Source organism: Hippichthys cyanospilos, chromosome 21 (genome assembly GCF_059441005.1).
Source record: "Hippichthys cyanospilos isolate Australia breed blue-spotted pipefish chromosome 21, RoL_Hcya_1.0, whole genome shotgun sequence".
Classification (NCBI taxonomy): Eukaryota; Metazoa; Chordata; class Actinopteri; order Syngnathiformes; family Syngnathidae; genus Hippichthys; species Hippichthys cyanospilos.
The window spans coordinates 299,578-314,914 of record NC_142389.1 but is presented as its reverse complement, the minus strand read 5'-3'; the positions used below and the strand labels follow the sequence as shown (position 1 = coordinate 314,914).

General features: G+C 63.7%; 1 protein-coding gene across 5 annotated transcripts; it reads right to left on the bottom strand.

The window, feature by feature from the left end:
- Positions 1–390: 390 nt before the first annotated feature.
- LOC148405944 (semaphorin-6D-like) lies at positions 391–14,838 on the bottom strand. Of its 5 annotated transcripts, none has more exons than XM_088404241.1 (20): positions 14,685–14,838; positions 13,585–13,782; positions 12,873–13,007; positions 12,728–12,805; positions 12,528–12,598; positions 12,317–12,461; positions 12,147–12,253; positions 11,845–12,036; positions 11,728–11,782; positions 11,393–11,509; positions 11,228–11,331; positions 10,323–11,129; positions 10,166–10,214; positions 10,029–10,106; positions 9,793–9,911; positions 9,624–9,706; positions 9,255–9,535; positions 8,966–9,013; positions 8,713–8,892; positions 8,081–8,333 (listed from the first exon to the last, which is right to left on the bottom strand). In XM_088404241.1, the coding sequence occupies exons 2-20, from the start codon at positions 13,723–13,725 to the stop codon at positions 8,100–8,102; spliced, it is 3,024 nt and encodes a 1,007-aa protein (XP_088260367.1). In that variant the 5' UTR covers positions 13,726–13,782; positions 14,685–14,838; the 3' UTR covers positions 8,081–8,099. The 5 variants fall into 5 exon arrangements, with proteins under 5 accessions (XP_088260371.1, XP_088260370.1, XP_088260367.1 ...); XM_088404242.1 differs by lacking the exon at positions 14,685–14,838 and adding an exon at positions 14,379–14,646; XM_088404245.1 differs by lacking the exons at positions 8,081–8,333; positions 8,966–9,013; positions 9,255–9,535; ... (14 more) ...; positions 13,585–13,782; positions 14,685–14,838 and adding exons at positions 391–998; positions 1,088–1,392; positions 1,474–1,529; ... (13 more) ...; positions 5,189–5,291; positions 5,369–5,509 and having other exon boundaries at positions 8,713–8,830.
- Between the last annotated feature and the right edge of the window lie 499 nt (positions 14,839–15,337).

Sequence of the window (15,337 nt, the reverse complement as noted above, 5' to 3'; positions counted from 1 at the left end):
TTTGTGAAAAAAAAAAGCATTACTATAGACTTGTGGTTTTTTGCAAAAAAAAAAGCCTTACTATAGACTCGTTTTTCGCGAAAAAAAGCATTACTATAGACTTGTGTTTTTTTGCAAAAAAAAAAAGCCTTACTATAGACTGTTTTTTTGTGAAAAAAAGCATTATGAAAAAAAGCATTACTATAGACTTGTGGTTGTTTTGCAAAAAAAAAAGCCTTACTATAGACTGAGGTTTTTTGTGAAAAAACTGCACATGGCTGTATTTTTGCAGGAAAACAAAACCAAAAACAACCCCTTAATATACCTCAGTATACATGGTCTTTTAATAGAAGTCTTCCTATCTCTGATTTTTTTTTTTTTTTTTTTTGCGAAGAAAAAGGCTCACAATAGTGTCTATTAAAGCTCGTTTATTTGCAAAATAAATAGTACACATGGTGTTGTTTTTAGCAAAAGATGCGGGCAAATAAGTCCCCTCCTTCAGTCTGCTGACATTGGGCAGGCTACGCGTTCCCGTCAACCGGCAGAGTGGGCGCGGGACGCCAGGAAACGTCCGCTTTGTTCGGGGGCCAAACGTTGGGCGCCGGACACACAGAAAAGCAGAGGGCGCCGTCGTGGGCGCGATTCCCGGGGGCCGGTCGCGGCTTCAGCGAGACGGCGGCGGCGCTGGCGGCGCGCCGCAGGCCCGCGCCCGGGGCCGCGCCCGCCCCTTCGCTGTAACTGTGCTGGCGCGTCAGGCAGGCCCCGGCCCCCGGCGGGGCCCCGCCGGGCCGCCTCCGGCTCCGGGGGAAAGGACGGCCGGGACCGCGGCCCCCGAGGGAGCCCGCCTGACGAGGGCGCCTCGGGGGCCGGTCCGACGGGTGGTCCGGCCCGGCAGAGGGGGCGAGGCTCTTCCGCCGCGGGGGCAACTCCGGGCGGGGCAACTCCGGGCGGGGCAACTCCGGGCGGGACAACTCCAAGCGGGGCAACTCCGGGCTCGCCAACCCCGGGCCGGGGTCCGCCTGCGCAACATCCGAAGGTGGGAGAAGGCGGGAGAAAAGCTCGGCGGCGCGGAAGCGGACGCTCGGGCCAGAAACGCGAGCGGCCGTACTTGGGGCTCGGCCGCGGGAAGTCGGTGGCGCGCCGTCGGCGGGGGGAAGGGCGGCGAGGTCCCGGGACCCGAGCCGGGCGGCGAGGCCTCCGGGTCTTTGTCGGGCCGGCCCGACAGGCGCGACACCAGCAGGCCCGACACGCCGGCGCCCAGCCAGAAGGCCAGCAGCGCGCAGCCCATCGACAGGGCGTAGTGGACGGCGGGCGCCGAGTCCCGGGCCGCCGCGCCGCGCCCGCCTGGAACGGAGAGCGCCTCCTTTTCTCCTTTTTCCGGGTCGGCGGGGGCGTGGCGCTCCGAGACGTCGGCTGCGCAAAGCACAAGAGGAGGGCGTGAGTCCGAGGTTTCGCGCGGCGCTCGGTCGGTCGGTCGGTCGGCTCGCGTCCCACCGTGACAGGCGGCCGCGTCGGCGCGCTCCCCCTCCAGGTCCTGTTCGAAGCCCGCCCTGCGCACGCGGGTGGGTCATGCGCGGAAGGCGGGTTGGCGGGGCGCCACCCACCTGAAGCCGGGCGCGGCGTCGGCGCAGCTCCCCGTGCGCAGCCAGATGCAGTAGGGGTCGCGGGAGGCCAGACACGCCCTGCCGCGCACCAGCCGGTCACGCGGCGGCCCCCGAGCCAGCGAGCGCGCGTGGGGCGCTTACCTCTTGCAGGCGGCGTGCCGGCGGCAGCGGCTGAGCGGCACGCGCAGCAGGCAGCCGCTGAAGGCCACAAAGAGGGCGTGGTGCTCCTTGTCCAGCTCCAGAGACAAAACCCTGCGGTCCTCCTGCCCGCCCGCTCCCGGCTCGCACCTGGGGAGAGAGGGGGCGGGGCGGGGCGGGGCGGGGCGGGGCGGGGCGGGGCACGGCCGTCATCGTCCGACACCCTAACCCTTCTTCGCGGCTTTCAGCGTGCGCACGCGTGAACGGAAGCGCCACTATTTCGGGGTCCTCAATAGCGCCCCCTCCTCTGACTGGCTTTTTTGCCTTTTCCGAACGGGGCGAGGACGGCGGCGGCGGCGGCCGGCCGGCGCTCCTCTCCGCTCCACGGAGAAGGCGCCGCTTGCTTTTTGACCACCTCCTGGCGGGCAAAGTCAAAGCCGGGGAAAAGTTCTCCGTCCCGCCCCCGGCCGTCCCGCGCCGACTCGGAAAGGCCTCGCCTCCCGCCCTTTCCTTCGGGCCGGCGGCGGCTCACCGGGCCGGGTCGTAGACGCGGATGTCCTCCAGCAGCCGGGAGCCCGAGGCGTCGCCGGGAAGCGCGGCGGCCAGAACCTTGGACACCCTGCCGTCCTCCGAGCCCAAGAAGAGCACCGTGCGCTCCTGGCGCGGGCCCGCCGCCGCGTCCGCCGCGATCTGCGTCAGCCTGGACCTGCCGGGGGGGAGGGGCCGTCAAATCCGGCATCGCGCCAAGTCGCCGGTCGGAATTTGAACACCCGGAATTCCAGGTTCTCGCTTTCGACATGGAATTCCGGAGGTCCAAATTCTCACTCCAACAGCGACTGAGGTGACGATTCCGACTTTACTCCCGGATTCAAAGTGAGAATTCCGAGCGCCCGATTTCCGGCGTTTCCCAATCGCCTCGCGGTCCGGATTTCCGCCGGACGTCGGACTTCTGACCGGAAAGTCCAAACGGACGGAAGGTGAGAACGGTACCCTCCGGGACCGAGCGCCTAACTTCAAGGCCGAGTTTCTTGCCTGCTAGCCTCTCTGCCGGGGGCAGGATTAGAATTTCACGCCGGTAGGCTCACTCAGCGCGTGACGAGGAAGCCCCGGGAAGTCCGAATTTGGAGCGCGAGCGACTCTCCTCCTACCTGCCGGCGGTCCTGGTGTACAAGGGGCGGCGGTTGACGGCGGGCACGGCGCCGTCCATCAGCGGGAAAGACTTGACGAAGGCCAGCGTCTCGTCCGGGAACTCCGAGGAAGAGTTGAAGCGGGCGGCCGGCCCGTCGCCCGCGCACGCGCCGGGCCTGCCGCGGGGCGAGCGTCCGCTGAGGCCGGCCCTTGGGGAAGCGCCCCGCTTCCCGCCTCCCGCTTCCCGCACTAGAAGGCGCAGCTTCCAATTCGAGCCGGCCGCCGCTCAAACTTTTCAATCGCAGATGAAAACTACGGACCCTTTGTGGAAAGTACGATCTGAGGAGGGGGTCAGGGTCAGGGTCAGGGTCAGGTTCTACCGAGCCGGAGTCGATTCCGCCCAATAATTGCCGGCCTTTTTCATGATTTCCAAAGACTTTCCGGGTTGACTTTCTTCCAACGGGAGCGTTACGTTTAGCGCATGAACATTTCAAGGCTTGCGGGCGCGCCTCCTAGCGCGGGAAGGCCGCCGAATGGCGGGGCGCGGCGCTCGGGGCGGCGTCTCACCCACCGGGGCCTGGGCACGGCGTCCTCGGGCACGGCCGCCCACCACGAGTCGCCGCCGCGCTGCTCCTTGAACTTGCCGCCGAAGGCCCTCTCCACGTCGTCCATGTAGAAGGCGCACACCGCCGAGCCCGGAATGCTGCGCCGCGCGCACAAAGGCAAGGCGGGTCGGACGGCCGCGGCTCGCTTCCACGCGCGGGCGCCCTCCTGCCGTGCGCTCTTAGCTTAGCGCGCCCATGTTAAACCGGCGGATTAGTACCCAAAGAACGGCCGCGCCGGTAACGACCTCTTAGCTTAGCGTCCCGCGCGGTGGACAAACCCGTCCGCTCGCGCGCTCAACGCGGCCGGCCGGCCTTTGCCAGGTTAGCGCCCAACCGTTAGACTAACGCGCACCCGTGGGTTTAGCCGGGCGCGTAGCGCTGGCCGACCTGTTGGCCTGCGTGGTGAAGACGGCCAGCACGGCGGGGCGACCGTTGATCTGCAGAACGCCGGTCAGCGACTGGAGGACGTCAAAGTAGAAGAGAGAATCTCCGGGAAGGGAGCAGTTGAGCCGCGCCTGAGGGGGGCGCCGCAACGCGTTCCGTCAGACGCGCTTCCCGTCGGGCGCGCGGCAAGGCTTCCCGTGGCCCGCCTCACTTTGAGGAAGGAGGTCCAGTGCTTGTCCAGAACTCTGGGGGAGCCGCCGTCGTCGTTCTTGCAGACTCTGGCCACCCGGGAAAAGACCACCTGGACACGGACGGACGGATGAGCGGCGCGGCGCGGGCCGCTTGCGCTCGCGGCGCGGGCGGACGGCGCTACGCGCCTTCCCCAGGGCGGTGTACTCCACCGCGATCTCGCTCAGGAAAAAGTAGACGAAGCCGCCGTAGTCCACGGCGCGCAGGAAGCGCGGCTCTGCGGCGGCGCCTTTGCGTCACGTGATCTTCGGGCGGCGGCGGCGGCGGCCGGCGGACCCGGCGACTCACCTCGGAGCCACTTGGAGTCGTACTTGACGGTCCTGAGGACGGGCCGCTCCTCGCCCAGGCTGCGGTAGATGACCGCGTCGCTGGCCAGGAAGTCCGTCACCGTGGCCGAGTAGAAGTCTCCGTCTGGGGCGGGGGGCGGAGGTCGGGGGCGGGACGGCCGAGCGGGCGGGCGGGCGGGCGGGCCGACCGTCTTACCGGCGAATATTCCTGCGTTGGACTGGCCCGACTCGAAGGGGCAGCGCGCCTGACCCGGCAGGTCCGAGCCCACCTGCCGCAAGGTGCTCGTCTGCCGGGCCAAATAGCAAAGGTCGCGGCCGGGCCGGGCCGGGGGGAGGGTGGGGGGGGAGGGGGGCTACCTCGTAGTTGCGGCACACCGGGTTGAAGGCGTTGGTCCCGCACACGAACAGCGTCCGGTCGTCTCGCGGCGCCAACACCTTGATGTAGTTGTAGCACTCGTCCTGACGCGGGGGCCGGCGGAGTTAGCTAAGCGGCGAGCGCTAGCCGGCGACCCGGCGGCGGAACTCACGCCCTCCTTGCCCCGCACGGCGCACTTGCTCACGTCGGCGGCCGGCCACGTCAGCGTCTGCAAGGCGCCGGTCGGCCGTCAGCTCGGCCGCGCCCCCCTTTGCGGCGGGGGCGGGGCCGGGTGACGCCGGGTAGGGAAGGCTCACCGTCTGAGGGACGAAGGCCTCCGCCGCCGTGCTCAGGTTGACGGCGAACACGCGATCCCTGCCGCGCAAAGCGCACCGGGTGAGGCGGCCGAGCGTTGACGAAAAAAAAAAAAGTCGAAGGTGAGGAAAGGGAGGCGCGCACCTGGCGGCGACGAAGAGCAGGCGGTCGAGGCGCGTCATCCTCTGGAAGCCGAGAGGCGCGCCGTCCGGCGCCGGGCTCCGGAACGCCGCCAAGTCCCGCGGCTCTGAAGGAGCGCGAGGCGGTGAGCGGCCGAAGAGGGACCCCGCCCCCCCCGACCCCCCCCCCGACCCCCCCGCTCACCGTCCAGGACGCTGATGGGCCGCAGGTCCAGCGGGAAGGACGCGGCGCACGCCACGGAGGACGCGAGCAGGAGCAGCGCCGGCGGGTTGACCATGCTGCTGCGGCGGCGGGAGGGGGCGGGCTCAGCGCCTCATGGCGGCCCTGAGAGGAAAACAAGTCCGTTGGATTTTCGGTCCGGAACGCATCGAGGACTTTGTGGAATCTGGCTTGGGTCGCCGTCGGATCCTTCCCATCTCCTCGTTTGACTTTGCAGATTCTCGCCTGACCGCTCTACTTCCCGTTCCTCCTTTAGAGTGGACTGAACCGCGCTCGCTTCCCGCCGGATCCCGGGTACCGTCCGGCCCGCTTTGTCGATTCTCACTCCACTTCCAGTTGGACTTCCTGTTGTCCGCAACTCGACTTCCTGTTTTAGCTTAACTTCGAATTTGCCGGCCGTCGTTTTGCGGCAAAAACAGGAAGCCTCCACGGATATCGCGGCATTCGCGACGAGCGGGCGTCAGCCCGGCCGTCCGCTCGGGCGCCCCGACCTTTGACCTGCTCTTCGGGCGGGCGCGGCCGACATTTTGTCCCCGCTGAGCACGGCGGGCATTAGCGGCAAATTGCGAGCGCGGGGGCCCTAAAGACGAAAAAGCCCGACGGCATCCGATTAGCAGAGACGTGACGGCGCGGCGGGGCGCCCGAAGCCCCCCCCCCCCCCGCCCCGCACGCTAATCCCCGTCTGGCCGGCCGGTCCAGCCAGAGTGGGCCGGGCCCTATCTTGTTGGAGGGGCACTTGGTCAAGCCTGGGGGGGGGGGGTGAAGAACGGAAGAAATGAAGCAAGGAACGAGGAAGCGAGCGTTGAAGGGAGGAAGCCAGGAGTGAAGGGAGGAGGAAGGAAGGCGGAAGGAAGGAGGAAGGAAGGAGGAAGGAAGGAGTGAAGGGAAGACAGAAGGAAAAAGTGAAGGAGGGAGTGAAGAAAGGAAGGACGCTAGGAATGAAGGGGGCAAGCCCAACCTACTGTATCTCTCGTCCCCCACTTTGAATTTGCCGCCGCCGGGCCGGGGGGTCGCGACCCCGCAGGTCGATGACATATGGCCTTCCCCCGTCTTTGGGGATTAGGGGGGGGGGGGAGCAAGGATGGCGGCGAGGGGATGAAGAAAGCAAGAAAGCTGGAGGGGGGGTGAAGGCGGAGGGCCCTCGGCAACGAGAGGCAGCAAACGGGCCAGGGACGCCGAGGGGACACCTGGCGGACGGACGGACGGGCGCGGAGCCGAGCGGAGGCTGGCGCGGGCGAGGGAGGCGGGGAGGGGAGGGGCGGAGGGGGGAGCGGAGCGACGACGGAAGGAAGGAAGGAGCAAAGGGAGGAACGAGAAACAAAGCGCGGACGAAAGAGCGCAAAGAAAGCGGGGAAGCCGGGAAGAAAGAAAAATGGGCAAACGGGCACTTGGATGCGGACGCTTGGTTTGCGTCGGAGTGAGGTGTGACACGGGGAGGGGAGCCCCGCCCCCTCCCGCCCCCTCCCGCCCCCCTCCCGCCCCCTCCCTGCTCAATCAGGACAAAGACGGCAAAAGCCTTCCCGCGCCTTCGATACGTCCCCTTTTGCGCGCACCTTTGTCCGTTTTGGGAAGAGTAGCCCCGCCTCCTCGAGACCAGTTTGACCTTCGCCCTCATTCGCATTTCTCGCGGCGCCCGCTCGGAGGAGGAGGAGGAGGAGGGGCGGGGCGACCTGCGAAGCCCGGCCGAAGCCTCCGCGTCGCCGTGACGTCACGCAAGCGCACTGACGGACGGACGGCTCACCTCTGCGCGTGCACGTCCCCCGCAGAAAAGCACGCACCTGCGAGGCGAGGCGCTCGCAACGCGGGCGACGAAAGGCGGGCGGGCGACGAAAGGCGGGCGGGCGACGAAAGGCGGGCGGGCGACGAAACGCGGAGGAAAAGAGCGGCGGGAGGAAACCCGAGGCGTGCGTGCCGGCGGAAGCCTGCCTGCTTGCCTGCCCGCCCGTCCGGAGAGCCGCTAATCTCATCTGCGTCTCCCGGCGCGGGCCGCGCCCACCCTGACAGCGGGGGCCAATCAGAGGCGGCGGCGGCGACGCTCGACCCCGCCCCCGCCGAGCCTTACTGCCCTCTACCTGGGTGCGGACTCGTCTGCCGTTCGAATCGACTTTATCGAAAAACGAAGGAAGCCGAACGCGAGCCGAGCCCAGGCGAGCAGCCGAGGCGAGCCGAGCCCAGCCGAGGCGAGCCGAGCCCAGCCGAGGCGAGCCGAGCCCAGCCGAGGCGAGCCTTCCCATTTCTCTCCTTTCCTTTCCTCGCCTCTGCTCTCGTCGTTTAGTCCCTCGTACAACGCGCCCTCGTTTGTCGGGGCTCCTACGCCACAAAACCCTGTCTGTCTGTCTGTCTGTCTGCCTGCCTGCCTGCCTGCCTGCCTGCCTGCCAGACGGGCACGAACATTTTGGCAAGTCCCGCTCCCAAAGTCGAAAGCGTTGCGGACGGAACGGACGTCCAAGAACCCAATTAGGCGCAGTAGTTTCACAGTTGATGTGTTTAACACCCGCTCAAGTGCCCTTGAGCAAGACGCCCAAGCCCCGCCTTTGCTGCTCCCGACGCGGACGACGGCGTTGGCGCCGCCCGACCTTTGCGCGGCATCCCTCGTTGCTACGGCAACCGCCGGGCTCCCCGGCCTTCGCTTTTGTGCCGGCGTCGCGCAAGAGAAAATAAAAAAGAAGCCATCGATTGGAATTTCAAGCGCTTTTTAATCAGCTTTGCGTCCGAATCCGGGGGCGGGGGCGAACGGCGGACCGGGGGCGTCCCTCTGGGTCTCCCTCTCCGCCTCCGTCCCCGCTTTGCGCCGGCGCCCTTTGAGTCGCGCCCGCTCGCGCCGCGACCGCTCCAGTTTGATCTCCAGGCGGGCCAGGCACGCGTGCAGCAGAAGCGGCGGAGCTCCGCCCGCCTCCCGCCGGCCCCGGGCACCGAGGCGCTCCCCGTCCTGCCGCCGGACGCCCCGCGTCAGTCAGACCTCGTACATTGCATGCAAGCCACTTCAGACAGTTAAGACTTTTCTCACGCCTGCAACTTTGATTTTTTTTTTTTTTTTAACTAGCCACCGGGGGAACCAGGAAACCAATGGAAGTATTGATTTGGAGTTTGAACTGCTATTTTACTCTCCGCCGGGGGCAGTCATGCATGTTACTGTTGTTTCGGTGCAACACTCAAACAATCGTTGTGTCTTTGTTACGCTGAAAATATGAAAACATTTTAAGACAGTAAAAAAGGCTTCTTCTTTTTATGTAAAAAGAAAGAGAAAGAACCCGAAGCCTTTAAACGGACGGGCCAATTTTTTCCCCCGGCCGGCCGGCCTTTCTTACCCGGGCCTCGTCCCGGCCTCGGCTCCTCTCCGGCATCTCGGACCGGGAGCTCCGGTCCTCGTCGCCGCGGCCCGTCGCCTCCCTCTCCTCCTCCTCCTCCTCCTCCTCCTCCTCCTCCTCCCCGGGCCGCCTCCGCCTCCGGAGGGCGCTCCAGAGATGGCGGGCCTCCCGGCGGCTCTCCTGGGTGACACGCGGGAGACGTCGGCTCACCAACGGGTGCGGGCGGGCGCAAAAGACGGGCGGCGCGTCCTACCCGCAGGAGTCTCTGTAGCGCGGCGGTGGTCTCCTCCAGCGCCTCCTCCTGGACACAAAAGGTTGTATTTGAATTTTTGTCAAGTGACATTTTCAATAGCCGCATCATTCCACCCATTTTTTTTGTTGCGTCGATTTAGCGTTTCCCATGACTTGATTTTTAACGATTACGGTAGTTAAATAACGGCTCCGCAATTGACAGAAAACGGAAAGAAAGGCCTTTGACGGGCACGGAAAAGGCCGGGGGAAAAAGGAGCGGAAGGTATGGGGGAGCTTTCGGGCTCGCGCACCTCCCGGAGCTCCTCCGCTCGGAGCTCCCTTTCCCCGGGCTTCCCGGGGGCCGGCCCCTGCTCCGTCTTCTTCGGGCCGTCCTTTGCGGCCGCCTCGTCCCCGAGCCGCTCCGCTCGCTCCGCCCGCTCCCCGGATTCCCTCAGCAGGCCTTCCACGCGCCGCCTCGGGGTGTCCAACTCCTCCTCCGTCCGATTCCTTTCTCCCTCTCGCTTCTCGTCGGCCGCCGCCGCCTCCTCCCAGGTGACCCCGCTCAGCTCCTCCCTCACGCGGCGGCGCTCGCCTGCCGGAGATCAAAGAGCGGCGGTGACCGGGAGGCGGGGCGACGAGCCAACGAAATCAAATCAAGCCAAAAGCGGGGAGGTAGTGACCGGTCAGCGCCTCCGGCAGGCCCTCCGCGTCGGCGCGCGTCCGCCGCTCTTCCGGCCGCCGGCGCAGGGAGGGCGAGCGACTCCTGCCGGGACGGGCGCCAAAGCTTCTGAGCGAGGAGGAGAAGGGGGGGACGGGCGGAGGCGAGCCGGAGCGCCCCGGGGGACGTACCTGAGCTCCCGGGCCTCCTTCGGCCCGCCGCTCTCGCCGCGCTGCTCCTGGCGCGCGCCTTCTATGCGAGCCATGTCCCGGGCCGCCAGGCGCAGCTCTTCCCGCAGCACCGAGGCGCGCTGGGGGGCCGAGGTTTGGGGATCGGGGCCGGGCTACGCGCTCACAAGCGTTTGCGCGCTTTTTCTCCGACGGGATTTGTCGGCGCGCTCTTTGGGCCGTTTGAGAGGACTTCCTACCTTGAGGAGGGCGTCTCTGACGTCCGCCGCTTCTTCTTCCGCCCTGGCCCTAGCCAGCCGCTCTCTCTCCAGCGCCCCCTGCGGGACAAGGCGGGCGTGAGCTCCGCCCGAGACGACGGGCGCGGGCCGGGGCTCACTTTGACGTCTCTGACGACGGCCTCCTTTCGCAGCAGCTCGGCGCGCAGGCTGGAAGGGGAGCGAGCGGCGTGAGACCGGCGTGAGACCGGCGTGAGACCGGCGCGAGACCGGCGTGAGACCGGCGCGGCCGACGGCGACCGGCGCGCCTCCTCGTACCTCTTTTGCACCTCCTCGTTCCTCTTTTGCACTCCCTCGTTCCACTTTTGCACCTCCTCGTTCCACTTTTGCACCTCGTTCTCTCTGCCCTGCGCCTGTTCCGCTCGCCGCCGTAGTTCCTCCTGCTTCTTGTGCACCTCGTCCCGATTGTCCTCGAGCTCCCGCTCTCTCCTGAGCACCTCCCTTTCCCTTTGGTGTAGCACTTCCTGCCCGTGATGCGTCTCCTTCTCTCTTTTCATCAGCTCCTGCAGTGCTTGATGCACCTCGTCCGTTCTCCTCTGCAGTTCCTCCTCCTTCCTGCGAAAGGCCCCCTCCCCTTCTTGCAACTGTGCGTCTTTCGTGCGTAGCTCCGCCTCCTTGCTAAGCACCTCCTCTTCCTTGCGCCGCAGCGCCTCCTTTGAGCTTTGTAGCTCCGCCTCCCCGTGACGCAACTCGGCGTCTCTCTCGCGCAGCCCCGTCTCCTTGATCCGCACCTCCTCTTCTTTGCGCCGCAGCGCGTCCTTTGACCTATGTAGCTCCTCCTCCCCGGTGCGGAGCGCAGCCTCTCCGAGGCGCAACTCCGTCTCCCTCGCGCGCAGATCCACCTCCTTGCTAAGCATCTCCTCTTCCTTGCTTCGCAACGCCTCCTTTGACCTTTGTAGCGCCTCCTCCCGGCTGCGAAGCTCCGCCTCTCCTTCCCGCAGCCCCACATCTCTCTGGCGGAGCCCCGCCTCTCGGCTAAGCACCTCCGCTTCCTTGGTCCGGAGTGCCTCTTTTGACTTTTGCAGCTCCTCCTCCCTGGCGCGAAGCTCGGCGGCTTCCCGCAGTCTGCGCCCATCCAGCGGCGGTCCAAAGTTGAGGCGAAAGCGGATGCGTCAGCTGGATTTAGATGACCGGATCTCATTTTTGATTTGCGAAGCGACAACCTGTCGAGCTGCCGCTCCCTCCCGGCGTCGTCCTCCAGCCGCTCCAGCCGCGTCTGCAGCGAGGCCTTCTCCTCGGTCAGTCGCCTCACGCTCACCTCCGCCTTCTGCCAAACGCCGCACTTGGCTCATTCGGCGACGTTTGACCCCCCCCTGGTGCGGACAAACCTGCAGTTCCCGACACCTCCACTGGACGGCGCTCTCGGTCTGCGAAAGGGCGGACAGCAGGGAGGAGGCGTCCCATTGGTCGGCCTGCTGGGGGGCGCTCACGTCCAACATGTGACACTGGCCCGCAAAAAAACAAAAACTAGATGACGTCCATCCATCAAACAGCGAGGGTGAGAGCGCGGCGTTCGGCAAAAAAAAAAAAAACGCGCGACAGGCAGACCCCGTGACGTATTACGGCAGTTTCGTTGAAGCGGGCGCCCACGTCTCATGATCACGCCTTTCCCAACCTGAACTTCTCGGAAGAAGGCGCAAGCGAGCGCGCGAGCGCCGCTCACCAGCTTGCCCACGGCCCGCGCCAGCAGCTCGGCGGTTCCCGGGCCGCCCGGCGTCCTAAAGGACAGGTCCCTCAGCGCGGCGGGGCGGGGCGCGGCGGGGCGCGGCCGAAAGCCCACCTGTCCTCCGACGGCGCCTCCAGCAGCTCGTCCGCCGTGAAGGGCCCCAGACTGGAGCGGGCGGACGGGACGGGGGAGGGGGCGGCGGGCGGCGCCTCGCACGCTTTGATCAGGTGCAAGGTGGCGGAGTCGCAGCTGGACTGGAGGGACAAGGACACGCGGGACAGCTCCGTCTTCATCTCCAGCAGATCCCTGACGGCCGAGACGGCACGGAAAAGGGAAGCGGAATCATTATTACTGGTTTTATTGCCCGCTTGGCGATTTGCCATATGGTGCGGAGCCGACGCGCGGGAGCGTCCGACCTGTCGGCGGCGGTCCTGAGGGCGCGGCAGTGCTGCCCCAGCGACATCGCGCACCGCCACAGGCGGCGCAGCTCATCCCGATGCCGGCCCGTCTTCCCGGACGCGCTCTGCGTGCACGCGGCGCTCGCCGTCAGCGCGAGGACACGCCCGCTCGCCCTCCCGCCCCGCACCTCTCGCTCCCTCCGCATCCGGGCCGCCCGAAGCTCCGCCTCCTCCAGGACGGCGTTCAAATCGGACGTCAGGGCGCGGACGCGCTCCGTCAGGAGCTCCTTGGCCCGCAGCGATTGGCCCAGCTGCAGCCGCAGGACCGAAGACCTGAAATGGGCGCGGAGGCGTTTCCGGGCGGTCCGGCTACTCGCCGGCCGGCCGCCGCCCACGCACCTTTGTCGCTCCTCCTCCAGGCCGACGAGCGTGCTCTCCAGCGACTCGGACGCGTCCCTCCTCGCGCTCATCTACGGAAACGCGCAAAGGGCGCGCCGGCGGCCGCCCGCTATTTTACTCTCCGCCAGCAAAAGCAATCGGGCGTGCTACTCTTGTGTTGGCGCAGCATTTGAACAATCCGACAATCTGCACGCAGTCACCTGCGCGTCCGTCAGCTGGCCGCGTTGCGCCTTCAGTTGCGACTCCAGACTTTGACATCGCTCTCTGTACTCCATCACCTGCACGGAGGCGTCAGCGCCATCAGCGGCGTGGGAAGCGACGCGCCCGGGCCGGGTCGGCGCCGACCTTGTTCTGCAGGCGGTGCGCCAGAAGCGCCTGGCGGGCCTGCCGCTCCCTGGCCTCCCTGTCGCGCCGCCTCCGCTCTCTCGGCTCGTCCTCGTCCTCCGGACGGCCGCGGGACGGCGCGGGGGAGCGCTCCAGCTGGGGAGGGACATCCGCCCAAAGACGCGCGTTACGCCGCAAAAAGTGCCAGACCAGATAGAAGGAATACATATTTAAAAGGAGGCTTTTGTTTGAGGCCCAGAATACTGCCAATGGGGAAGGTTTTTTTTTTTTTTCTTGATGCGAAAACCCCACTCCTGACTTTTGTTTCCCCCTAATGGTTTTAAGAGTGCAAAAACAGGTGAGAAATTCTTCAGGATAAATTCTTCAAAACGTAGTCCAAGCATTTTGTTCTGGTTTGAGCCTAGACTTAAGCAAATGCTGCCAATGTACTGTAAATGAAAGCAATCTTTTCCCATTCGCTGAACAAAGCAGGCCACTTTTGCTAGATTCGAAGCATTTTCTTGAATGAATCCTTGATTGTAGTATTTCTCGAACTTAAAGTAAAACACGGCCGTCTTACTGTAAGTGTTTCAAACGATGCTCGTGGGTAAGTCTGCTTTTATCGTGAGGTTTCGTCCAAAGTGAAGAAAAATGGCCTTCTTCTCAAGCCGAAGATCAGCTCAAGTACATCAGGCGAGCGCGGCGGCGAGAGTCAGCAGCGAGTCCAGCTCACCCTCTCGTCCAGCGCCCTGGCCCGGGACGCCAGCTCCTCCCTCTCGGCCCGGCCCTCGGCCAGCTCTTCCTGCAGCAGGCGCACTTCCTGCCGGAGCTCCGCCCTCTCCAGCCGCCAGCCGCAGGGCGGCCGCGGGTCCATGCCGGCCGAGGTTCGCCGTCTCCGGATACCGCTCGCGTATCAGATCATCTCGTCCCGCTGAAATGAATGCGGAACGCTCCGGGTTTAAGCGTGAAATTTACTGCCTCCAGATATTACACTCGCCACATCATAACCTGAAATTACACTTATCAAACATAAAACGTTTCCCTCTCGGCACTGGCCCCGCCCCAGCAGGGAAAAAACAAACAAACAAACAGGCCCATGTAGCGCCAGTGCAAGAATAAACACGCGCCCACATTCTCCGAGAAGATGTTTACGTTTTCATTTGGGGGCTTCCTTTTAAGAGGACCCATTATTACATGGAATGATAATATGTTTGCCTTGCAGTTTTTGAATCCTTTTTGCTTGAATCGTGTGACCACCCGAGGGCGGTGCAAAGCAAAGGCCAGGCCCTGATGTACACGGAGCCGGCGCTGCCACGAAGCGTATTTACATAAGTCATTCTTTGTGGATGAAGAATGCATGTCGATTGTTCCTGAATAATTTGCTAAAAGGTTCAGAAAGGATCGCAAGCCGTTAGCCCATCTGTGGCATTTTGCTTTGTTTATGAGCGTTTCGCGAAGCGCGTTTTCCAGGTAACGAATGCAGTTGTTTACTACGGACCACTAGACAGTTTCCGGTTGGAAACTTACGTTCGGCCGGGGTAGCGAGAAACAACTTCAGTCGAGTGCTGCTCGTTGGGGAGTCGTTTCATGCCACCGGGCGTCCCTCGCGCTCACGTCTTTATTTGACTTTGCTTTGAGGTTTCGTTTTTGTCTGCGAGACGGGCGGCGTTGCAAAAGACAACGGAGGCAAAACCACACTAAAGGCACGCAAAAGCGCGCATCAAAAAACGCGCTTCAAGCAAGGCGAGGCCTCCCCGCTGAAAGAAGTTTGCGGTCGCGGGCTAACCGGAAGTGGTCGGGCGAATAAAGTGCTTGTTCAAAAAGAGCGTTTACCCGGCGTGCGTCGAAGGCGGCCGCCGCTCAGCGAATTGTCGGCGTTGGCGTCGCAAGCCTTGATGCTTTCGTCTTGTCCGCTGTTCAAACGAGGCGGGTAATGTGACCTTTCAACCCAGGTGACGGCGAGGGATGATGACGTCGGAGGAAGCGATTAAAAGACAGAAACGATCCTTTCCGACATCAGCCACGGCTAGAGCTTTGCGATTCTGTCTATTTGTGCCACTTGTGGTACACGCCTAAACAATTTCGGGGGCTAGAAAAAAAAAAAAAATTGTGCCGCTTGTTGTACACGTCTAAACAATTTCGGGGGCTAAAAAAAAACAAACGCGTTGCTTTGGGGTGCGCATTACAATGACGTCATAGCGAAAGTGACTCATAGCCCTTATTTCACCGTTTGTTTCGAACAATATCCGAATGAAATATTTAGCTTCAATTGATAGCAGACACCGGTTATCCTTAATCGTTTATCTTCCAAGTTTTCGATACAACTTTTATTTCACAAAATGCCATGAAGTATGGTGTTTTTTAAAAGCACGCCTTCCTATTGTTTTGGACAAAAAGTAGCTTGTAGTTGAATGATGTTCATATCTAATATAAGCCACTGCTTTCAAGCTGTGTTGCTCTCAACTAGACCCCCCCCCCCCCCCCAA

What these genes read in the sequence shown, in the direction of transcription:
- LOC148405944 (XM_088404241.1), bottom strand. Translation starts at nt 13,725, where the DNA reads ATGGACCCGCGGCCGCCCTGCGGCTGGCGGCTGGAGAGGGCGGAGCTC. An exon ending in CGCGGGCCGTGGGCAAGCTG is followed by an intron (nt 11,510 to 11,727) that starts GTGAGCGGCGCT and finishes TTTGCGGGCCAG; the next exon opens with TGTCACATGTTGGACGTGAG. An exon ending in AGGGAGCGGCAGCTCGACAG is followed by an intron (nt 11,130 to 11,227) that starts GTTGTCGCTTCG and finishes GGATGGGCGCAG; the next exon opens with ACTGCGGGAAGCCGCCGAGC.